At 48.5% G+C, this 25,037-nt stretch overlaps 1 protein-coding gene across 2 annotated transcripts; it reads left to right on the top strand.

The window, feature by feature from the left end:
* Positions 1-271: 271 nt before the first annotated feature.
* CTSE (cathepsin E) lies at positions 272-13,863 on the top strand. 2 transcript variants are annotated; one of them, XM_036344718.1, is made up of 9 exons: positions 272-416; positions 1,028-1,184; positions 1,613-1,730; positions 3,018-3,136; positions 7,606-7,805; positions 8,859-8,981; positions 10,327-10,468; positions 10,564-10,662; positions 12,952-13,863. In XM_036344718.1, exons 1-9 carry the CDS (start codon positions 349-351, stop codon positions 13,114-13,116), a joined length of 1,191 nt encoding a protein of 396 aa, XP_036200611.1. In that variant the 5' UTR covers positions 272-348; the 3' UTR covers positions 13,117-13,863. The 2 variants fall into 2 exon arrangements, with proteins under 2 accessions (XP_036200611.1, XP_036200612.1); XM_036344719.1 differs by lacking the exon at positions 12,952-13,863 and adding an exon at positions 12,629-12,694.
* The last annotated feature ends 11,174 nt before the right edge of the window (positions 13,864-25,037 follow it).

Raw genomic sequence — 25,037 nt, 5'->3', positions numbered from 1 at the left:
TCCCTCAATTAATTAATACGGAACTTCCTGGGCCGGGTGGGTGCCAGACTCGATGCTGAGCCGTGGACAATCCCCTTCGCCTTAGGATCTGGGTGCACAGATTCCCAAGTCCCACCCAGATTCCCTCCCACCCCCAGGAGTGAAAGGAGCCGAGGGGAGGAGGGGAACACAGGCTGTGTTTGCTCTGGGCCTGGCTATCGACTCCAGGGGCCTTATCGCTGTGTCCGCAGACTGGGCTGGGCGGGGCTGCGTGAGGGAGATGTGGTCCCACTGCCCCGGGCACAGAAGGAAGGAGAAGTGGAGGGAAGGCCGGGCAGAGCCAGTGAGAACGAAGCTGCTGGCTGTACCATGAAATCGCTTCTGCTTTTGCTGCTGGTGCTCCCGGACCTGGTGCGGGCCCTGGGCCCCCTGCACAGGTGAGGCCATGTCCCAGCACTGTGTCCGGCCGGGGCGGGGCCCTGCTCTCACGCTGAGGGCTCCCCTGGGAGAGGAAAGCTGCTGGGGAAATAGGGAGGAGAAGAAACAGGGCCTGGGAAAGGTTGACCAAGCGGCCACCTTGTGTTAGCCCGAGTCTCCAGCCCAGCACCAGCCACTCCTCGGCCTCCACCTCTGACGGAGCTGCCTGCCTGAGCCCCAGGGGCTTCTCATGTTGGAAACAGCAGGCCTGTGCAGCTCAGAGGACCTGAGTACTCCCCAAGGGGCTGACCACTGCCCCGAGAGGTGTGCTGTCCCTTTGAGGCAGCCCTCATGGTGTTCATGTAGAAGTGCACACCATCCCACAGCCCCATCGTCCCTGATCTCCAAGAGCCCGTCTCTGGGAGGGGGGCCATCTTAAGTCTAAGGGTCTGAGGGTCTACAGGAGGCTGGGCAGGCTGGGGCAGAGGAGCCCTGATCCTGGCCAAATCCTGGCACACTACCTTGCAGACCCCTCCTGAGTAACTTCCCACTTAACCTCTGGGAAATGGGGCGGGGGAGGGGAGTCAGAGAGGCAGGAATGCCTCTTCCTCGCATGGGGCTTTGTCCTCAGGGTGCCCCTCAGGAGGCGTCAGTCCCTCCGAAAGAAGCTGCGAGCTCGGGGCCAGCTCTCCGAGTTCTGGAAATCCCAGCATCTGGACATGATCCAGTTCACCGAGTCCTGCACGATGGACCAGAGTGTCAACGAGCCCCTCGTCAACTACTTGGATGTGAGGCCTCCTGGGGCAAAGGCTGGGAGGAGGGAGGGGGGACACAGCCTGGCATGGCGAGGGGGCAGAAGCATTGAGGCAGTGTGGATTTCTCCTCTGGGATGACCCATATGGACTGATGCCCGGGTCCCCTTGGACTTGGTCCAATAAGGCCCAGGGCACCTGAATGTGTGCACCTCTGTGGTAGGGAAGGGAGGAGCAGGCCTTGCTCACTGCCTTGCTCCCAATGATTCTCATAATAATGAGAGTCAGGATAGTGATTAGATTTCCTCCCTCTCAGCCCTTCCTCTGCCTTCCACCTCTGATGGCCACTTCCCAGGTCTCTGAGTCCCAGTCTGTGCTGGCCCAGGCCCTGCCCACAGAGCTCTCCCTGGTTCCCTCCCCCTCCCAGCACCCACACCCTGCTCCCTTCCCTCCCTTGTCTGCAGATGGAATACTTTGGCACCATCTCCATTGGCTCCCCACCGCAGAACTTCACCGTCATCTTTGATACCGGCTCCTCCAACCTCTGGGTCCCCTCTGTGTACTGCACCAGTCCGGCCTGCAGTAAGTGGTCCAGGAGCCCCCACAGGGAATGGCTGAAGGCCAGGCCTGGGATCTGGAGCCTGGCACCCTGGGGGGAGGGGTTGGGTTCCAGTAACTGGCCATCCCTGCACACCAGCCTCCCCTGCAGACCAGCCTCCCCTCTCCTCCTCTGCGTCTGCCCTGGGACTGCCTTTGGCAGAAACAGGGCTGGGTCAGGAAGAAAGTTAAAATTAATTGCTATCCAAGCTAGCAACTTCCATACTGACCAGAATCAGCAGGGGAAACCACCACCAAAAAATTACACATTTTTGAATACTCCCCTCGGAACACCTCCAGGAATGCGGGGGACAGTTCCATTGCAGTGGCTCTTTCTGGGCAGGTAGGTGGGTCAGGTTCCAGTGTGGACTGCTCACCGGCATCCAGGAGGCCTGGTGACCTCGCTCCCACATACCAGAGTGGGGGCTGGTGGGACAATGGGTGGTAAACCCATTTGGCCAGAGGTCACTCAGAGGTCTTTGTGAAAACTGGAAAAGGAAGAGCTAAGGAAAGGCATCTCAGTCCATGTAGGACAACGTTTAGAGACGATGTCTCAGGCAACACTCAAGGTGTCCATGGGGCCCTGGCCGGTTTGGCTCAGTGGAGAGAGCGTCAGCCTGCAGACTGAAAGGTCCCGGGTTCGATTCCCACATACCGGGGTTGCAGGCTCCATTCCCAGTGTGGGGCGTGCAGGAGGCAGCCAATCAGTGATTCTCTCTCATCACTGATGTTTCTAGCTCTCTCTTTCTCTTTCCCTTCCTCTCTGAAATCAATTAAAAAAATATATATTTTTTTTTTTTAAAAGAAAGGTGTCCATGGGTTGTGCAAGATGTTGGGAGCAATTTCCTGGAATAGCAGGAGTTTATCCTGAGTTTCTTTTGAATGCCAGTCTCTGACGCACAGTGGTCGGCAAAGGCTGATGCCTGGCGTTTATTCTGTGTGCCCCAGGAGCTCACAGGGACAACTATTTGGCTCCTGTCAGCCCACCACGAATGTCTAGAGGGGGATGTAGGGGTCCCTAGGGAGGGCCATGGCCAACCTTTCCAGATGCACCTGCTCATCACTGTGTCCTCAGACCGGTCAGTTAGGGAGATTTGGTTCCCACTGCCCCGCGGGAAAGAAAGCAGCGGTGGCAAGGAGGGCTGAGGCAGAGCGAGAGAGGAGCTGCTGGTTGGGCCAACAGCGGAAGTTAGGGAAGCAGCTCTGCACTCAGGACAGGGATGGTGGCAGTGAGCTGGTGGCCCAGTCAAGAGCAGCATCCTTGCTTTCCAGAGACACACCCCAGGTTCAGCCCTTCCCAGTCCAGCACGTACAGCGCCCCAGGGAGCCACTTCTTCATTCAGTATGGGACGGGGAGCTTGTCCGGAGTCATTGGAGCCGACCAGGTCTCTGTGAGTATAATTCCTTCATGTTCCCTCTCTTGGTCAGGAACTTGGGAGACAGAACACTGTTCAGTGCTCTTAGGGGAGCAGTTTCAGATCTGCCGCAGGAAGAGGTGGAAGCAAGAAGCTGGAGCTGGCTTCCAGGGAAGGGGGAGGCCTGGCTTGGCCTGAGATGCGGCCGTGGGCCAGTCTGTGCCATGTGCTGGGTCCTAGAGAGGCGGTGAGGGAGGGGGATTCCTGCAGGACACAGGGCACCAGGTGGCAGGGTTCACAACTGGACCAACGGCCCCAGGGCACCAAGGAGACAAGATCAGGCCTCCATCTTGAAGGAAGAAGATGTCCAAGACGGGGCAGACGGTGGGAACTCAGTTACTGAAATAAGGCAACAAGGTAGGGGCTGGGAGTCCAATCATAGAGACAAGGCAGAATCCAAGTCCCAGGTCAGCCCTGAACTTGATGCTGAGCTCGTGAGCTGCTCCTTAAACTCCTTTTGACCAAAGGTCCCATGGGTCCCAGATCCGTGGGAACCTGACCAAGGTGGGGACAGAGAGCCAGGGGAGCCCCGGTCCTGCCCTACCCAGGTTTATGGGCACAAGCGCAGTAGTCCCCGCCTTTCCACGGTTTCGCTTTCTGTGGTTGTAGTTATCCTCAGCCAACCACAGCTTGAAAGTATGAAATAAAAAATTCCAGAAATAAACAATTCCTAAGTTTCAAATTGCACGCTGATCTGAGGAGCAGGATGAAGTCTTGCACTATTTCACTCTGTCCCACCCGGGATGTGGATTGTTCCTTCATCCAGCGTATCCACAACTGTATGTGCTCTCTGCCCATTAATCACTTAGCAGACAACTCAGTTATCAGTTATCAAAGAGAGAAAAAGAGATCACTTTACGTAACTTTTATTAGTGTATTGTTTTGTTCTATTTTATTATTACAGTGCCCAATTTATAAATTAAACTTTATTATAGGTACATATAAGAAAAAAAAACAGTATATGTAGGGTTCAGTATTATCCTTAGTTTCAGGCTTCCACTGGAGGTTTTGGAATGTTCACCCTGTGGATAAGGGGGGACTATTGTATATGCCCAGGCCTTTGGGGAAATAGAGGCTGACCCACTCCTGATGAGCACGGTTACAGTTCTGGGGGGTCCGGCCACAGGGCTCAGACTCCATCAACATCCCTTTAAAGTGGGTGGGAGTAGAACACATGGAGTGAAAAAAAATGCCAAGAGCAAGAAACACAGCGTCTATGTAAAAAAAATACCACATACAGATAAAACAACACACTGTGTCTTCTATTAGAACATACATAAAGGCACAAAGGACTGCTTAGAAGGCTACGCCACATTCCTGACTGATCATCATAGTTACCTCTGGGAAGCAGAGGAGGGCATGGAAGGGGAATTGTGTCCTTTGCTGCTGCTTATCTGCTGGCTCGCTGGGTGGTGTGGGGCCACAGCCAAGCCCACGGCCACTCCAGCTTCCCTTGGTTCCTCCTTCAAGGTTCCTGGCTCCCAGCCCAGCTGCACGTTTAACTCCGTAACGGACAGTGGCAGCGAGGGCTACAGGACACGCCCAGCACTGAGGCTTAGAGGCAGTGAGAGAACAATGTGTGTTCTAGACCACCCTCAATCTCGAAGTTCCAATTCACCCTTCTCCCACCTGACACCTGTCTTCCCTGACTGACTGCCAAACTGTAGACTTCAGTCTGCGGCACCAGGACAAAGCGAATTCCCACTGTACACCATGTAATCAGCACCTGCCATGGCATACAGTCAACTGTCCAGAATACAATCCTTTGTGTGTGTAGCTCCTAATGGCTCTGCTTCTCTGATACAGATAATAAAGGATGTGCTAAATATTGTGGATGCAGCTAATGCAACCCTTATGAGACAATTATAGCCTGAAATGTATATACTAGAAAAGCTGAAAACCAACCATCTGAGCATCTACTTTAAGCAATAAAAAATAAGAAAACAAGCAAACCACAAGCAACAACAAATCAAACCCAAAGAAAGAAGGAAGGAAATAAATAGAAGAATGGGATGGATGTCAATCAATCAGAAAAGTTATTCAATAGAGAAAATCAACAAAGCCAAGATTAACGCTTTGCAACGATTAATAAAATTCATAAACCTCTAGCAAAATTAATAAAAACTGAAAGAAAATACAACTTAATATTAGAAATGAAAAATAATGCATTAATAAGACCCTGAAACATTAAAATGATAATAGGATATCAAGAATAATTTTATATTGATAAATTTGACAATTTTTTTTTAAAAAAATGGCAAATGCCTTGAGAAATACAGCATGCTAAAACTGACACAAGAAAAACATAGAAAATACGAATACTCCAATGTCTATTTAAATATTGACTGTTATTAAAAACCTCTCCACAAGAAAAATCTACGCCCAGGTAACCTCAGTGGTAAATTCTTCCAAAGAAATAGCACCAACCTTATACAAATTCTCCCAGATAACTGATAAATAAAGAACACTTGTCCTAGCTGGTTTGGCTCAATGGATAGAGCATCGGCCTACAGACTGAAGGGTCCCGGGTTGGATTCCAGCCAAGAGCATCCCCAGTGTGGGGTATGCAGGAAGCAGCTGACCAATGATTCTCTGTCATCATTGATGTTTCTATTTCTCTCCCTTGCTCTCTGAAATCAATAATATATATATATATATATATATATATATATATATATATGTATATCACTTCAAAATATCATGATGTTCTATAATAATATAAAAAACATCGAATACCTACAAGTATCGAATACCTACAAGTAACAAAATAATGTGCAAGATCTCTACTCTAAAAACTGCAAAATATTACTGAGTGAAATTAAGAAAGATCTATAAAAATTGAAGATAAACCATGCTTATGATTCAGTATTATAAATAAGTCAATTTTTCATCAATCAAAACAAGAGCAATTTTTATTAGAAATTGACAAGCCAATTCTAAAATTTATATGAATATGTAATACAATCTAGATGAAAAAATACTACCAAGTATAAGACATTATGAATATATAGTAATTTAGATATGTAATATTGACACAGGATAGGCAAATAGAAAAATAGAACAAAATAGAAAATTCAGAGATTAGTCACACAGTCACCTGACCTACATTGAACATGATATTGCAGTGGAGGAAATGATGGTGTAGTTATTAAATGGTACTAGGTCATCTGGATATCCATATAGTCAAAAAAAAAAAAAAAAGAATCTATAATGACTCCTACCTCACACGTCAATCACAGAACTTCTCATAGACTATAGATATAAATGGGAAAAGTGAAACAATAATGCTTTTAAAAGAAAACATAGAAAAATATCTTTATGACCTTAAGGTAGGCAAAATTTTCTGAAGTTACAAAACCCACTAATTAAAAAGAAAAAGATTGATAAATTTGACTATATTGAAATACATATCTTCTGTTCATCAAAAAACACCATTAGAGAGTAAAAACACCAGCCACAGTCCAGAGATGTTTCTAATATATACATCCAACAAAGGACTTGATTCCAATCAATAAGTAAAATTCAGACAACCTACTTCACAAAAAGGAGCTATCCAACATCCAATGTCATTAGTCACCAGGAAATACAAATTAAAACCAAATGTACCCGCTGCATATGCACCAGAAGACTGAGAAGGAAAAGAAGGCAACATCCAGCGTTGGTGAAGATATAAAGCTACTGGCAAAGGAACTCTCAAAATATTGGTCCTGAAAACATCAATTGGTACAAATCACTTTGGAAAATTCTGTCAGTATTTATTCAGTTCTGTCAGTATTTACGCATACTCTATGATCTAACAATTTTACTCCCAAACATATATCCAACAGAAATATGTACACGTGTTCACCCAAAGACAAGTACAAGCTGCATTATTAGCAATAGTCAAGTACAGGAAGCAACCCATATATGCCCCATGGTAGAATGCATACATACTGATGGCATATTCAGATTGTGTAATACAAAGACAATGAACAAATTAAAACAGCGTGCAACAAGCATAATGTTGGGTGATAAAAGCCAGCTACCAAAGAATTCATACTGTATGATTCCATTTGTATAAAATCAAAAAGCAAGCAAAGCCAATACAGGCTGTTAGAAACCAGGAGACTGGTCACTTGTGAGGAGAGGTGTGATAATTGGCAGGGTGCTGGGGGGCTCTGGGGGTGGCAATGTCCTGTTGCTCAGTTTGGGAGCTTGCTCACATGGGTGAGTACAGTTTGTGAACACTCACTGAAAGGCATACCTACGATTTCTGTATTATACTTCGGCAAAAAGGGTTTACATTTAAACATTGAGAGGGACTATGGCGAAAATTGTTGTGCCCATTTAATCAAGAAAGGTTGAGTCAGAGAAGAATTAGCTTCAGGATAGAGGAGAATCTGGGGATCTGAGGCCCTTTGCCAAAGAGCTCCTGGGCAAATTCCCTCTGGGCTTTCTCCCGTCAGGTGGAAGGGCTGACTGTGGTTGGCCAGCAATTTGGAGAGAGTGTCACGGAGCCTGGCCAGACCTTTGTGGACGCAGAGTTCGATGGCATTCTGGGCCTGGGATACCCCTCCTTGGCTGTCGGAGGGGTGACTCCAGTGTTCGACAACATGATGGCCCAGAACCTGGTGGACGTACCCATGTTTTCTGTCTACATGAGTAGGTAAGGCCCGTCAAGCCTGCCAGGCTGAGGTCAGTTATACCTCCGGGGGACAGCACGGTGCCGCAGAGAGAGCACCAGACGTAGCAGTCACACACCGGGGCTGGATCTCTTGTTAGTCCAGCTGCGTGATTTGGGGCAAAACACTGAACCTCTCTGACTATTGAGAAAATGGGATTTGCCTCAGAAAGTCGTTGTGAAGAGCACTTTGTAAACTGTAGCACGCTGGACTCATTTAAGGAATACCTGGAATTAGATATTCATGTATGCGGTGAATAACTACTTCTCAAGCCCCTCTTATGTGCTGAGCACAGTGCTGGGCACTGGGAATACAGTGAAGCTAGAAAGACCGTCCCCGCCCTCAAGAAGCTTATTCCCAGTGGGGGAGGCAGGAAAAAATTTACAATAAGCTGATAATAAAATAATCACATGTTCATGGATGGATAAGCAAATGTGATATATACATACAATAGGATACATCAGCACAAGCCACCACAGGGATACATCTGGAGGACGTTATGCTAAGTGAACTAAGTCTGTCACAAAAGGACGCCTTGTATGATTTCACTTATAGGAAGCACCTAGAGTGGTCAAATTCATAGAAATCGATAGTCGAATGGTGGTTGCCAGAGACTGAGGAAGGGGAAATGGGAAGTTATTGAATGGCTGTAAAAGTTTGGTTTTGTAGGATGAAAGGTTCTATGGACTGGTTGCACAACGGTGTGGATATACTTAACACGACTAAGCTGTACCCTTATAATGATTACGATGGGCCCGGGCTGGGGGGCTCAGTTGTTCGGAGTGTCATCCCATGCACTGAAGGGTTATGGGTTTGATTCCCGGTCAGGGCGCATAACCAGGCTTGTGGTTCATTCACAAATCATTGGGCAGAGCTGTCTCTCTTCTTTTGCCCACAAATTCCAGACTAACCGACTCACAGTCATTGGAAGCCCTGGTCTAGGTACTTGGTGGGAGTGATCAGACCATAAGGCAGGAGCTCATTCCCAGGGTCTTCCCGTGGTCCTTCCTTGGCAGCCTGCCTTTCTCTCCCTGCAGTGACCCAGAAGGTGGTGCGGGCAGCGAGCTGATTTTTGGAGGCTATGACCACTCCCATTTCTCTGGGAGTCTGAACTGGGTCCCGGTCACCAAGCAAGGCTACTGGCAGATAGCACTGGACACGTGAGTACCCTCCACAGAGTTTGGTGTTGAGGGAAGAACTCATAACTCATAGCAGGCACAACTCAGATTGACCTGAATGGAAGTACTGGTCACTGGGAGAGGATGCCAGGAGCCTGCGTGAGGCTAGAGGCGTGGAGGTGCCGAGCAGAGGTGCAGGAAGGAGCATCAGTAACCAGGTTGACAGGCATGCGGTACCAACGACCAGCTTCCTTCCTTGTAGGAGAGGTGCGCCTTCAACTCAACCCATGGTAAATACAAACACTCCACCAGCTGCTCCTTGTTCACCCAACATAAATTAACACACAGACAAGGGGTGATTGAAATGGGTGCAGAAGTGAATTGGATTCAGATTGTGCCTGCATAAAGGATGCACGGAAGGTGAGACGCACATACAAGCGACTGCATGTAAAGAGGACAGTGACCAGTGCTCCATGAGATGTGCCACCCAGCTGGCCCAGCAGACAGGGCAAGGCAGCTTCTGTCTGAAGAAATCCTTGGATTTCTTGGAGGTGGCAGCATTGACTGAGCCCCCCTCTCCTTCCCCCCGGCGCCCACCCCCACCCCCACCCCACGCACCTGGGCATGGAGCAATGGGAAAGTGGGATTGGATGTCTGACACTTTCCTGGCACTGTATTAGACTGTGGCGAGCTGGCACGGCCATGGCATACTCAGCCCACATTGGGCGCCTTATGTGCTGCGCCAGCTCAGCCAGGTTCGGTGACCCTGAGAGGGGGCGGTGAAGGATTGAGAACAGACAGACAAGAGAAGAAAGCTGGGTCTGGATGGGACGCTGTCCTCTCTGATGGAGAGCTAGCGGCAGCGCCACGGACTACAAACCATGTTTTTATTTTAGAGCCAGATTCCACGAGGCGAAGTAAGGGCGTGGGTCAGGATGTTTACAACATTCTCATGGGTTTCGAATCTACTCAATTACATGCACCTGAACTCTATCAAGCCCACATCACTCAGGCACGTGGGGCCACGTGTTCGGACCGTAGGTTCAAGCTTACAACTTCAGCTGTTGGCTATAATCGTGCTGGGAGGGCTCTGCCCTCCAAGCTGGGACTTGGATGTGGCCATGAGAGGACTGTGCCCTCTCATTAGTCCGAGGCTTGAACCTGTCCAAACACTGTGGCTGCTCTCCACATTAGACAATGCAGGGATTCAAAGAAACGTAATTCAAGTGTCAACTCAGCCAGGAACAAGTTCCTGCAAGGTGCCAGCCAAGTGCCAGCCATGTGCTTCAGGTATCAGAGAGCTCAGCAGGGAGTGAGAGCTGGAGGCTGGAGAGAGGGGACAAGAAGCGAAGAGGTGAGGGACTGACCACACTTCCTTCGCCCTCAGAATCCAGGTGGGGGGTGCCGTGATGTTCTGCTCAGAAGGCTGCCAGGCCATTGTGGACACAGGGACCTCCCTCATCACAGGCCCCCCGGCTGAGATCAAGCAGCTGCAGAAGGCGATAGGGGCAGAGCCCGTGGATGGAGAAGTGCGTGCCTGTCTGGGGGGAAGGGGGGAGCAGGTGGGGGGGGCCTCTCTTGGGAGACGGGAGATTCTAAACTGATCCTCTGTGGGGTGTTTTAGTATGCCGTGGAGTGTGACAATCTCAATGTCATGCCGGATGTCACCTTCACCATCAATGGAGTCCCCTACACTCTTCAACCAACTGCCTACACCCTGCTGGTAAGAGCTGTTTCCTCACTTGGGGTGATGAAGACACAATACAGTGTACAGATGATGTGTTATAGAATGGTACACCTGAAACCTGTATCATTATATTAACCAGTGTCACCCCAATATAATTTTTAAAAAAAGCACACACACATATATTCACAATATAGCAGAAAAGAATTAAAGGACTGTTTCCTCATTCTGCAAGTCACAGGGCCTTCCCCAGATACCTGCCACTTCCCCTTTTCAAACAGTTGCCTGCACTCAGGCCACTTCTATCCCAAGTCTCCTCCCATCTTACCCTGCTCTGAAGTGGCACTTCCTCAGGGAAGGACACAGCTGCCTGTGTGTGGTGGAAAGACCACTGGGCTGGTTCTCTAACTTCCCGCTCGGCCATGAAGCAGCAGCAAATCTGGAACAGGCCATTCAATGAGGTTCTCTGACATTGTCACTAACCTCAACCACCAAGTCAGACTGGGGATGCTATTACCCCATTTTATAGACCAGGACATTGAGACCCAGAGAGTTAATGGTTCTAGATGTGAGATGCTTGGGTTGGGAGGTACAGAATAAGGTTATATCTCTTCTAATATATATACAGATTAACATGCTCCTCAAACCAGAGAATGCCTTGGTGCAGTAGATGCGTAAGTATGAAGGGAGAGGTAGAAAGGGAACCCCCAGGTGTTTGAGAAATCCATGACCACCTCATACACAGGGGACACAGATTTTCAGTATCACACTTCTTTGGTGACACACTTTAATGCACTAACCTTGCCCAAGAGTCACCCACAGCATCAGCGTGACTGCGCCAGAATCGAGGTGCTAAGGGATACCCCCACACCTTGATCTCCATTAACCCCTTCCCTAAGCCACTTTTACTATTACAGTTACAGTAAAAATGAAAACAAATGTCTTTTTAAAAAATTTTTCTTTATTGATTAAGGTATTACATATGTGTCCTTATGGCCCCTCCCCACACACACACACACACTCATGCCCTCACCCCCCTGGTGTCTGTGTCCATTGCTTAGGCTTATATACATGCATACAAGTCCTTTGGTTGATCTCTCCCTCTTACCCCCACCCTCCCCTACCTGCCCTCTGAGGTTTGACGGTCTGATCGATGCTTCTCTGTCTCTGGATCAGGAAAACAAATGTCTTACTTTAAAACACAGCTTCATGCCAAGTCCCCTAAACTCCTCCTACGAAGGAATTCTGCAGCTGCCGCTGTGACCACCACACTGGGGACAAGCTAGACATTTCAACTGCCAAATTCATCAGTCTCTACATCCGTCACCACTCCAGCGCCCCCTCCCACCTTCACCCTCTGTGAGTCCCTGCTCACCTCCACGCCCTTTCCTGCACCCAAGATGGTGCCACTGTCCTTTTCTGCCTGCACATTTCCATCAGAGCCACCTCAACCCATCACGGATGCTGTAATACCTTCGCATTCTTATCCCCGTCCTCTCAAGAAGGCTCTTTAGCCCTCCGCAAATCTTCCCACTCCCTCATCAGCAACCTCAAACTTCCAGTGGTTGTTGGAAAGACCACACCTGTCTGTTAGATCCCAACTCTTTGCCAAACTGAAAAATAAGACTGGGGGAGGTTCTCATGGAGTAAGGGATGCCTACTTGCCTTACACCTAGGAGGAGCCACTCAAGTGATTCTTTCCAGAACAAGAAAATAGCAGTGGCTAGCCATTTATAGGCGGTTTCTCTCCCTTAAAGAATTTGACTTGAGCTCCACCAGAAACTAAAGAAACCAGAGTTTCAGTCAAGGTCGTCTAATGCCAAACCTTTTGCCCTTCCAGCCGCGAGTCAAGCTTTTGGTTTTCCCAATGGTGAAATGGTGTTGGGGGGTGGGAGTGTATAATAGATGAACAATTCTCAGAGTTGTAGAACTTAGAAGCCCAGACCCACATCTATCAAACACTTTAACCCTTTGCGGTCCAATTTTATTTTTGGAATTCAAACAGTCTGGTCCGAATCGGAAGTCCTTCCTCTCTTGGTTGCAGTAGTTCCCTGGTGGAAATTGCCAATTAGCTCAATCACCAACTGGACGTTGGACCTGCTACTAGCACCTGGTCTGTTGAGTCAGCCTCGACGTTGGACCGAACAGGGTTAATGAATACATCGGTAGAGGTGTATGAAGCAGGAGGAAGAACCAGCCAACCAAAACTGTGAAGCAGCTGCCTAAGGCCATTCGGTGCGGCCACCACCACCACCACACAGTGTCGCTGAAGGCAGCACTCCTTCCTTCTTCCCCGTATGTCACTCACCTTCTTCTTTCCACCCCCAGGACTTCGTAGATGGAATGGAGTTCTGCTCCAGTGGCTTTCAAGGCCTTGACATCCAGCCTCCAGCCGGGCCCCTCTGGATCCTGGGCGACGTCTTCATTAGACAGTTTTACTCTGTCTTTGACCGAGGGGATAACCGTGTGGGGCTGGCCCCAGCCATCCCCTAAAGAGGGGCCCCCTGTCTGTGCCTGCTGCCTAACGCCCCTTGGAAATCCAGCTGGGCCTGTCAGGTGGGGGCATTGTTCACACCTGTCAAAAACTCGTTTCCAATAGATTGCATTTGTTCAGAGGGGCAACTTCAATTACAAATAAACACAGCTGAGACCGCACGCGTGTGCGCGCATACACACACACGCTAACACATTTCCATATATCACCACCTCTACCACCATCATGATAGGATTAAGTTGTATGCCCAAACTTTTTATTGCTTTTGGCTAACATTTTATTATGGAAATCTCCAATTATGGGCATTATGTATAGAAGCAGAGATTATCCTATATAATAAAAGCATAGTATGCAAATTGTTCCTCTGGGAGTTTGACCAGGGGGCGGGGCCAGGGGAAGGGAGGGAGTACCCGACAGGCAGCCAGCAGCTGCTAAGGACTTGGGCCTCTTGTAGTGTAATAAATCCCTATGCACACCCCACCTGCACATGGCCAGGACTGTTTTTTTCTGCACCACCACCCACTCCTCTCTCCAGCCCCACATACCTGGATTATTTTGAAACAAATTCTTAGCATCACATCCTAAGTCATCACATCAAGGATTTATCCATAAATCCTTGTAACTTCCTAAATGTGCGGTCAGTGTTCAAGTGGTTCCTATTGCCTCATAAATGTCTGGTCACATTTGCAGTTGACTTGTGTGTATCAGGATTCGAAAGTCCACAAATTACACTTACTTGAGATGTCTCTTATGTCTCTTTTCATCTGTAGAGTTTACCACATTCTGAACTTTGCAGAGGTGTCATGTAACATGGTTCTCTGGGCTCATCTTTCCTATAAAATGGTAGTTGGATCTAGGGGCCTGATTTTGTGGCGAGAATACTTCATAGGTGGTGCTGGGCACATCCCACTGAAACCCATCAGGAGATAGGTAATGCTTGGCGCCTGTCTGGCGGGAGTGGTAGGGACGGTGAGTGGGTCCCAGAGTTCTCAGCCTCATCCATCCATTTATGACAAATTTCCCTTTGGTATTTTTTGAAAATTTTTCCCTTTATTTATTTTATTTTATTTTTGGTATTTTGCCTCAAGATTTTTGCAGCCATTGATGATCAGTGCTTAGATCCACGGTGTCATTAGGAAGGGATACAAAACAGGGATTTTTCTAATTCTGTTTTTCCTCCTGTATTTGTTAGCTGGGATTCTTTTCTAAAAATAACTAAAAAAAATAAAATTAAAATAACTCTTTTACTCGTAGACACAGAAAATAGATTGCTGGTTGCCAGAGGGGAGGGGAATTGGGGAACTGGGCGAAAAAGGTGAAGTCCAAATTGATAGTTACAAAACAGACACAGGGATGTCAAGTACGGCTTAAGGACTATACTCAATAACATTGTCATAACTATGCATGGTGCCAGGTGAGTACTGCAAATATAGGGGGAAATGCTTTATAAAGTATATAATTGTCTCCAGTGGTCGGCAAACTGCGGGTCGCAAGCCACATGTGGCTCTTTGGCCCCTTGAGTGTGGTTCTTCCTAAGTCTTAGGAGTACCCTAATTAACTTAATAACAATGTACCTACCTTATATAGTTTAAGTTTAAAACATTTGGCTCTCAAAAGAAATTTCAATCATTGTACTGTTGATGTTTGGCTCTGTTGACTAATGAGTTTGCCAACCACTGGTCTAGCCACATGCTATACAACTGAACTAATAGAAAATAATATTAAATATAAACTGTAACTGAAAACTAAAATTTTAAAAATAATAAAATAAAATAAGGCCCCCAAACCCCCTCTTTTATCAACGGTTTGCTCACCATGAGGTACAGCTCATACAGGAAAGGCAAAAATACTTGTTTTCCCCCTGTCTTTACCAGTTTCAGAATAATGAGTGCTTCAGCTTACTGCAGTTTTTAGTGCTCAATCACCCCACCTTTACTTAGCCAGTGGGCCCTGAACTCTTTACATCACACAATACAAAGAGTTGTTCCATAGAAGCATAGAACAGACTGTGGAATCTCAGAAGAAAGGTGGGGGAGGGTGGGTGGGTGGGTGGGAAGAGATCAACTAAAGAGCTTGTATGCATATATGCATAACCCATGGACACAGACAATAGGGTGATGAAGGCCTGGGGTGGGGGGTGGGGGCTGGCTACAAGGGGTCAATTGGGGGAAAAGGGGACATATGTAATACTTTCAACAATAAAGATTTAATTTTTTAAAAAAAGACTTGTTCCATTTTCCAAAGAGTCCTGGTACCGTGAAGTGTGTTTATGTGTTTGTTGTAAATGGAAATATTTCATAGTACGGGGGGTGAGAGATGGAGAGAGAGACATTACAGGATACAGCGAGAGGCTCTGAATGAGCCCTTCCCACGTGTGGGGCCCAGGGTCGGTCCATCGGTCCATCTGTCCATCCTGAGGAAGCAGACGTGGAGAATCCAGGTCTGAGGCGCACCCCCCACTCCAGTGGGATCTCTTGCCGCCAGAAACAACTTGTCTTTCTTTTCCTTCCTTTCACTTTTTTTTTTTTTTCCAAATGGAAGTATCTTCATGCTTTTTCTTATTATAAAATATGTGGAAGTCCTTCATGCTCCTCCCCCTTGGAGATAAGCATTATTATCATTTGAAGTTGTTTGATACAGACCTTTTTTTGCCCAGAGAAACAGATGAAGGTGAGTATTGGTAAGAAAGCCTTGCTCTTTCTTCAGGAAAAGACACCATACTCGTCCCTAAACTGTTCTTCATTCAAAAGCAGATCCCGTTGCTTCTCACGTCTGTACGGTGTCCATTACTTGTCAAATCTTCTCTTAACGAACATTAGTTAACTTGGGGTTTAATTCAACCCAATCTAAACAACACTTATCACTTATTTTGTGCCCCGTGCTAAACGAGGCCCTCTAAGCCCCGGGAGACAACCGGCCCTGGCCATCCCTTTGGGCAGTAGGGGTCGTGGAAAACACGCCAGGCTCACAGATAACCTAGATCACATCTGGGCTCCACCTCTCACCAAACTGGTGGCGTTGGCTAATTCCTTCATGTTCATCATATCCACTCCCAGGGCTGCTGGGAAGACTCAGAGCTTCACCTGGTGGGAGTGCGGCTCATGCTGTCCGCGGCCCTTCCCCTTCACATATCTTGGTCATGGCTCCCACACATATATACACTGTTTTTGTGGGGGGGGGTTTCTACTTATTTTCTTCACTGACTTATTGCTTTTAGATTTCATTAAGAACAGCCTGGCCGTAGCCGGTTTGGCTCAGTGGATGGAGCGTCGGCCTGCGGACTGAGGGGTCCCAGGTTCGATTCTGGTCAAGGGCATGTACCTTGGTTGTGGGCACATCCCAGTAGGAAGTGTGCAGGAGGCAACTGATCGATGTTTCTCTCTCATCGATGTTTCTAACTATCTCTCTCCCTTCCTCTCTGTAAAAAATCAATAAAATATATTTTTAAAAAGAGAAAAAAAAGAACAGCCTGCTCCAAATAAGCTCTCCAAGTAGCATAATAGAGCGGTTAGCAGCACAGGCTCCGGAGTCAGACAGCTCCTGGCACCAGGGCGGGACCTCTGCACCTCAGTTTCTCCATCTGTAGAATGGACGTGGTAATGAGAACTGCCCCTGGGGCTACTGAGAGGATTCAACAGCATGATGCATGCGTGGGAACGCTTAACCAGCTTGTGTGTCTGTGCTCGCCCAGGGCCTGACGGGCCTGCACCCAGCACAGGCGCATCGCACACCAAGCAGAAGCCCCAGAGTAAAAAGGCTGAATGACTTTTCCTCTAAATTTTAGAGTCTAAAGCGAGCACTCCAGGAGCCAAGCAGAAGCCGATGGTTAGAGGGCATCCCGCAGGCTTTCTCCCCGCAGGGCCTGGGCCTCCCTGGTGTGTGGATGTGCCGCCTGCCTGGCGCCAGGAGGCTCCGGGATGGGGGCCTGGAGTATGAAAGTGACCCTTACACCACACGTGCAGGAAGTGAAAGCGACTCGGTCCTCAGGCTGCCCTAACCCAGTTCCACTCTGAGCACACTGGTCCCTCAGGGCAGAAGTGACACTTCTGTCAGCATGAGCTAAACACCCCACCCCCACCCCCACCCCAGTGTAAACCTACTTGGCCCTATTGGCTGCTGTGAGTTTCCCAAAACTGATCTTTGTTCTGTGTGACCCTCACATCTGTGGTGTTGGTCCTCGTCCATGTGCTTGTCCCATGACCCATGTCTGATTCTAGGTCACAAACCTCTCAGGGAGGGGCCTAGTGCTTTGGCCAAGCTTCCCTGTGCCATGGGAATTGTCAAAGGATGCTAAATCCATTTCCTAGGGCGGCCGCAACCAAGTGCCACAGACTGGGTGGCTTAAAATAACAGAAAGGTATTGTCTCACAGTTCTGGAGGCTAGAAGTCCAAGATCAAGGTGTCAACAGGGCCATCCTGGCTCTGAAAGCAGTAGGAGGGAATTCCTCCTTGCCTCTTCCTAGCTTCTGGCAATCCCTGGTGCTCCTGGTCTCGTAGCTACAACCCTTCCGTCTGTGCCTCTGATGTCACGTGGTGTCCCCCCATGTGTCCATGTCTCTGTCTTTTCTCCTCTCTCATAAAGTCGCCAGTTATATTGGATTAAGGTCTGTCCTACTCTAGTCTGAGCTCTTGTCAACAGACCGACCCTTCCAGGACCCTGTTTTTAAATAAGGTCTTTCTGAGGACCTGGGAGCCAGGACTTCAACATACCTTCCTGGGGACACAGTTCAACTCATGACAGATGCTTTGCTAACGAACTGCTCTTAAATTTGATTTTTGGCCTCTTAAAATCCTTTCAGAAGCTTTCTGATATTTTATCTTTCTTTTCTCCCCCCATCCCCCTCACAACAAATCTGTGAATTAGGCAGAACAGCTTTTATTACCCTGTTTTCTAAATGGGGAAATTGGAGCATAAAACAATGAAACAGTTAGTTAAAAGTAGAAGTGAATCCATGTCTCCCGACTCCTAATCCACAGCTTCTCATGTAATCGCTTCCCCCAAGCCCAGGGGATCTCGAATGCAAGGATGGCAGGTAGATTCTAGTCAGTCCCCCGACACGCACACGCCAACCCCTGCACCCCCAGTAACATTTGCTTTTTAAAATAAAAATGCGTTTGCTGCTGAAAGGTCAATGGTTTCGGATCCCAAGAGGACCTAGACAGCATCCTCCTGTCTGCTCCAGTGTGGAAATAAGGCCCTGCTAAGAGGATCCACGGAGCCTGCTACTCCTTGGAGGAACTGTCTCTCTCCTGTCCTCTGTGAGCCAGGTTCCTGTCATCATCAACATTACAGGCTGAACACAGGCCTTACGTTACACCTCTCAGATTCTCTCTTCTGAAAATCGAGTGCTGAGTGGGACCCCATGGCTGAGGCATGCGTGGCAGGCACACGGAGAGATGGCTCCCAAGTCCCCATTGCCGAGGCCACCAGGGCCACTCGGCTCTGTCCTCCTTAGGCCTTGTTGCTCATCTGTTCCTACAGTTGTCAACTGAAAAGCTCTGGCATACACACCTCCTACTAGGGCCGGAGACCAGAGGACTGTCCTGCCGTGGGAGTCGGCAATCTCGGGACTGTGAGGTCTGATCCCTTCTCTAGGTAAAGTTCAAGAACATGGCTCAGTGACTTCAGCTCATCAAAGAACCTGTGCTTGGAAGGATGGTCAGGGTAGAGAAAAGGTGTGAGAACTTACTTAATATCCCACCCACCTGGGCTGTGTCAAGGACACCAGGACTTGGAACTACAAGTCCAGACCTCAGGACCATAACAAGCTCCTACTTGAACCGTGTCCAGCACGGCCAGGGGTGAGCCTGAGGAGGGGTGGTGAGGAATTACAGAAGACAGACAAGAGAATACAGTTGGGGCCGGGTAGGTCACTGCTCTCAGATGGAGAGACAGTGACACAGCCTGTAAGCTGAGTCTTTATTTTATAGTCAGATCCCATGAGGCAAGCAAGGGCGTGGTCAAGATGTTTACAATGTTCTTGCGAGTTTTGAATCTACTTGGTTACATGCACCTGAGAACTCTATCAAGCTTTGTTTTGGCAGCACTTGCTGCACCTCCCACAGCCCACATCACTCAGCCACCTGGGACCACAGGTTCAGACCATAAGGTCAAGCTTACAACCATAGCCTTGGCTATAATTGTGCTGGGAGGGCTTTGCCCTCCAAGCTGGGACCTGCACGTGGCTTTGCCACGAGAAGACCGTGCCCTCTCATCAGTCCAAGGCTTGAACCTGTCCAAATGCTGTAGCCGCTCTCCACACTACTCCTCAGCTTCAACATCTGCCTCTTGTCTTCTCAACACGTGCCAGGTTATGATGTATCTGGTACTAACTACTGTACCAGATAAACCCCCAAATCACCGTGGTTTGAACAATAAGCATTTATTTCTCATTCATGGAGCGTGCAGTTGAAGAATCACATGATTCAAAGACCTGGGCCCTTCTGCCTTGTGGTTCCCACATCCCCTGGGACCTCAGAGTTATTTGTTATGTCCTGCAGACTGGGAGTGTGGCAGCTCCTGCAAGAGGCTTTAACGTGCCAGGTACCAGGCAGGACACTTCCTCTACACCAATTCGACTTGAGCTCCATGCGGGCAGGAGCTCTGTCTCGTTCACCATCCTATCTTTCAGGAATCATGGTCCATGGCCACACCCATCTACAGGGGCTGGAAATGCCATCCAGCCGTGGCCTGGAGGGGTAAGGGGGCTTTGATGAACACCAGCAGTTTCTGTCTCACAGCCCTCCACCTGGGATCCTTTCCTTTCTCCTGCTTCTTTATTTTTAATATATTTTTATTGATTTCAGAAAGGAAGGGAGAGGGGGGGAGAGAGAGAGAGAGAGAGAGAGAGAGAGAGAGAGAGAGAGAGAGAGAAACATTAATGATGAGAGAGAATTATGCCTCCTGCATGCCCCCTACTGGGGATCGAGCCTGCAACCCGGGCATGTGCCCTGATCAGGAATCGAACCGAGACCTCCTGGTTCATAGGTCACCCTCAGCCACTGAGCCACACTGGCCAGGCTCTCCTGCTTCTTAAACATGAATGCCTCAAGTTCTGCCTCACTTCTCTCCTGTCTCTATCCCCTGCCCCTCTCACACCTAGGAGATGAGGTGCCTCTGCAGTCTATGGAGACAACCCTCCTGTTGACATTTCTAAATAGTCATTGCAAAGCTATGAAATTTTCAGAATAACTCCCCTACCTTTGTTTCTTGCCCCACACTATCTAAGTGGAGGTCAGACCTGCCACTCATTCATTTACCTAACAAATACTTACTGAGCCCTCTCTGGGTCCCAGTTCTTGAAGGGGAAATTTGTTAAATGCCTGAGTCAGAAGCTTACATTTTATTGGGAAGTTCAATTCAAAGGAAGCAAGAGATGGGAAAGGGGAAGTGAGGAAGAGAGAGGGGAATAAGTACAAGGAGATGAGTTTCTGAGCTGACTACAGATTTGCAATAAACACAGCTGTTGCTCTGTGCACAGGACATCACCAGGAAGGCCATGAGGGTGTGTGCAGCTCAGAACCGTCCAATGACAAGGGCGTGGGGTATGGGGCAAGTCTGCGCTTCTACCTGCTGGTTTCTTTTTCTCCTGCCTTAGTTGGTCAGAGCCTGTGGGCATTCAGTCCCTGCACTTCTGATTCATATTCCTGGTCTGTCCAGAAAGCTGCTAGAATGCTAGGGCCTTTGGGAGACCACCAGCTCAGTGTAGGCCCTGGACCAGTTTCCTCTCTGTGGGCTCCCTTCTTGCAGGCTCCTTGACCAGGGAAACAGCACTAGCCATCACCAGAATTGGGGGGGAAGCAAGACAAGGGGCTGGGCTGGGTGGGGGAGGGGAGCCAGGGCCAAAGCATCGAGCAGTAGGGACAGAATCGTGAACAAAACAGGGTTTTCTCTCAATGAGCTTAATTGGTGTCATGGAAATGTCCTGCTGGTACATCAACCTCAATCCTGATCAAGCAGGAGCCCCATAATCCCCTTCTGATCTCACTGTGTTTCCCATCTCAGCTGGCGGCATCACCACCCCGTGGTTACGCAGGCCCATTCCTCCATCTGCCTCACAGTCCTTCCCACTCCCCAGCACACCCTCAGGTTCAATTAATATGTATTGAGAACCCCCTCAATGCCAGAAGTGGGAGGCGGAGGGATGTCTTGCTCCCCACCGAACACACAGCACCTGGCTCCGGGCCTGGCGCGCAGTAGGTTCGCTGTAATATCTGCTGAATGATTGCACACATCTGTGATTTAATCTTCGCAATGGCCCTGTCAGTAATGTCACAAAATTGCTCCTGTGACGTGTTTCCTTGTCCCCATGCCCTTGTCATTACCTCTCACCAAGGGCATTGCAAGAACATCTGGGTGCACCGATTCTGGTCTCTCCTCCTTCCAGACACATTTCTGAAACTTGGCTCCAATCAATGCCCCAAACTTCCCAACGGCTCCCCACTGTACTCCCAATGAAATCCAAGCTGACTTGGCTTTCAAGGCTCTGCAGGGCCCTGCCTCAGTCAGACCTCCTGTCCTTCACTCACATCTCTTCCATCTAGAACCCAACAGAACCACCCCCATTTTCTCACTTGCACACTTTTGCTCCCAGGATTTCTTCTACCCTGTTCACCAGTGGAGCACGCTTCCCCAAATGACCCCTTTTTTTTTCCTTTTTATAATTTTTTATTGATTTCAGAGAGGAAGGGAAAAGGAGAGAAACATCAATGATGAGAGAGAATCATTGATCGGCTGCCTCCTGCACACTGGGGATCAAGCCCGCAACCTGGGCATGTGCCCTGACCAGGAATTGAACCCTGAACTCCTGGTTCATAGGTCGACGCTTAACCACTGAACAACACTGGCCGGGCCCCAAAGGACCCCTCTTCGATGACCGTTAAGATTATATTGAAGAGATGTTAGATGCAGTGCCAAGAAAAAGCAGGTTGAAATGTCAGCCGCACGGGATGCACGCTGGTAGGTGGTCTGCCCTGACTGGGAGCCTGTCTTGTGCACAGTCTCCTCTGCTGAGCAGAGGTGCAGCATCTCCTCTCCACACCCCAGATCACTTCTTATATTGCACCTGACTCCCACCTCTACTTCCCACACACCTGCACGGGTTCAGATCCTTGCATCCTTCAAGCTCGGATTCAAATCTCTCCTTTCCATAAAGTCATTTTCTCCTCTAGGAGTCTTGTAAATCCCCACAACCCTTTCTTATGCCATTATACCCCGCATTCCTTATACCATGACTTGCACCATGCCTTTCTTGCACTGATAAAATGCAAATATCCACTTCTTTGTGTTCCCCAAGGGTCCTGATAATTACATGGCTGCATGCAGGGGGGGGAAGGGGAAGAAGGGCATTCAGCGAGTGCAGCGTCAGGGCCTCCCCCGCAGGGTAGAGGCTGCTCGTCATTCTCCACTGGAGCACGTGTCAGGACAAGAAAAGGGAAGCTGCTGACTCTTGATCCACTCGGACAGAGGAAGTGGGGACTACAGTCTAAGGATGGTTGGTGACTTGGCTGCCAAAGGTGTTCATGATAGTTCTTCAAACATCCCCTAAAGGTATACATTTCATCCTGTGTTCAGAGGCTGCAAGGACTAGCTGACGATAGCTTTCCCCTACCCAAAAGTGTAATAGGCAGCTAGACAGACATGAGCAGAGCAAGGACAAGGGGTCAGGTACAAAAGGTCACCAGGCAGAAAGCCTGGGTGTGTAGCAACAGGCAAAACTAGGAAAACAAGGACCTCGCCCCAAGGTTACCTTTTCTTCCATAGCATATCGCTGGTCTTGCAGTGTAGACCCCCAGACTTTCCCCCCCTCCCTAAAGATAACACCTAAGCCTCAGTTGTATTTAAGTTCCAGGCCCAGAAAAGCAGCAAAACCAGACAAGTGACATGGTGGCCTCCTCTGGACCAGCTGCAGTGACTAATGACACCCTGTCCTGTTGCCAACCAATCAGCAGAGACCATGACATTGAAAGAGCACAGCTGGAAAGATGATGCATATTCTACGGAAACCCTTCCCTGAAACCTCCCCTAAGATTCCCACCTGCAAGAGAGAGATCAGTACCCGCAACACAAAGGGCCGAGCTTGTGCTCTCCCCCAGGGGAGCACGCCTGCACCATTTCCTTCCCCCCTTCTTTACTGTAAGGGACCCCACAAGGCTTGCAACCAGGGGCGCAATGGGCAGCAGCAGCTCGTCCTGGTCTAGCCCCATGAACCTGTCTCTAAGGCCTCCTTTGCTCTGACTTCTCAGCCAAAGCAGCCAAGCCTCACTCTCCTGTTGCTTCTTCTATGCCCTTCCTTGTTTCCCTGTCCTACGTGTGTTTTTGCTGCAAATTCTTGCTTGCTTTGCTGCACTTTGTCTCTTCACTGAAATTTTTTTCCTTCAAGAAAGCAAGAACTGAAGTCTCTCTCTCTCTCTTTCTCTCTCTCTCTCTCTCTCTCTCTCTCTCTCTCTCTCTCTCTCACACACACACACACACACACACACACACACACACACACACACACACGGAACAAAAGGGCCCCTTTGCTGGGTGGCTTCCAGCAACAGAAGCACACACACACACACACACACACACACGATGTTTAAAACCTGGTCTCAGAAAAGTCGAAGAATGTTGTTCAGGGATCCTAAAGGGCAACAATTTAAGAACAATTCGGCAGGCATGAATCGGGGGTTGTCTGGAGGGTGGACCAATGCACCCTGTTCCAAGTAAGCAACAAAGAATATTTTGGGGAAACATGCCCTGAAGTTTTACCAACTTCAGTGAAATATTATTAAATATTAGAGTCCAATATTACACTTCATGGGAAGGCATGTTTGCTAATTAGAACAAGAAAATGACCTTGAACTGGAGCTTTTGCTCCATCAAAAACTCCATACCAAGGCCTGTCCTGGCACTGCGGCTCAGTGTGGGGTTTAAGGTTACTAGCTCTGCCCTTGAGGAATGTATAGTCTAGTTGACAAGACAAACATAGACTGCAGCAATGCAGCAACATCAGAGACTTGTATTGGACACAAGGAAAAACAGTTTGACAGTTAAGATTATTAAACAAAGGAATGGGCCACCAAGGAGGAAAAATTTCATCTCAGAAGGAATGGGGGGTGGAAGGGTACATCACACTATTGAGCTCTAGGGGGACCCCTTGAGATCTAGTGACCCACTTAATTGGGGCATGTCTAAACTCACTTTATCCCCCTTTTATCTAAGGAATTGAGTGGAAAAATAAAATGGAGTCACTGTAGTCAAGCTCCTCAATTACTAAAACCAAGTAGGTTGAGGCATAAGGCAACCATTCCGTTTTGTTTTAACAACCTGAGAACTTAAACTTTCTAGTCCTTTGTCAATGCCTGGAGATACATAAAACCTCTAGAGAACCCTCTGGTTGCCCCCTGGAGGACTAAGGAAAGAATGTTCACGCACCCAGACCACCTGACACCCATTCTCCAGACCACTGGTCTTCTAGAAGATTATCCTCTCAGACCAATCAGAGGCTGAGGCTGCAGGGCTGATTCTTCTCCGGGATGTGCTCTGTCCTATAAGAACTCTTCGCTTTCCTTTCTTCTTTGGAACACGCTGCGTATTGCCTAGTTGTGTTTCCAGTTTGCAAACCCCAAGACCCTTAAATAAATCTTTGTAATTTAGCTCTCACCAAAGCCTCCAGACCCTTTTTGAGTTTGTGTGACATGTCTGCCAATCATAATCACCCGAAGCATGGTTCCAGGCAGCTCACAGAAATACCAACATTCATCTCACACTAATAGCATTTTAAATTGCTGTAGTCTCCTCGCTACTTCAGATTCAGTCACATATCCTCATCTGAGAAGCCCAGGAAGATGTCAGGACTTGCCTTGCCTCCCATATATCTGGGGTGTGAGTGTGTGTGTGTGTGTGTGTGTGTGTGTGTGTGTGTGTGTGTTGTGG

Source organism: Myotis myotis, unplaced genomic scaffold (assembly GCF_014108235.1).
Source record: "Myotis myotis isolate mMyoMyo1 unplaced genomic scaffold, mMyoMyo1.p scaffold_m19_p_18, whole genome shotgun sequence".
Classification (NCBI taxonomy): Eukaryota; Metazoa; Chordata; class Mammalia; order Chiroptera; family Vespertilionidae; genus Myotis; species Myotis myotis.
Note: the sequence above shows the minus strand (reverse complement) of the source record. Positions and strands in the feature narration are given on the sequence as shown.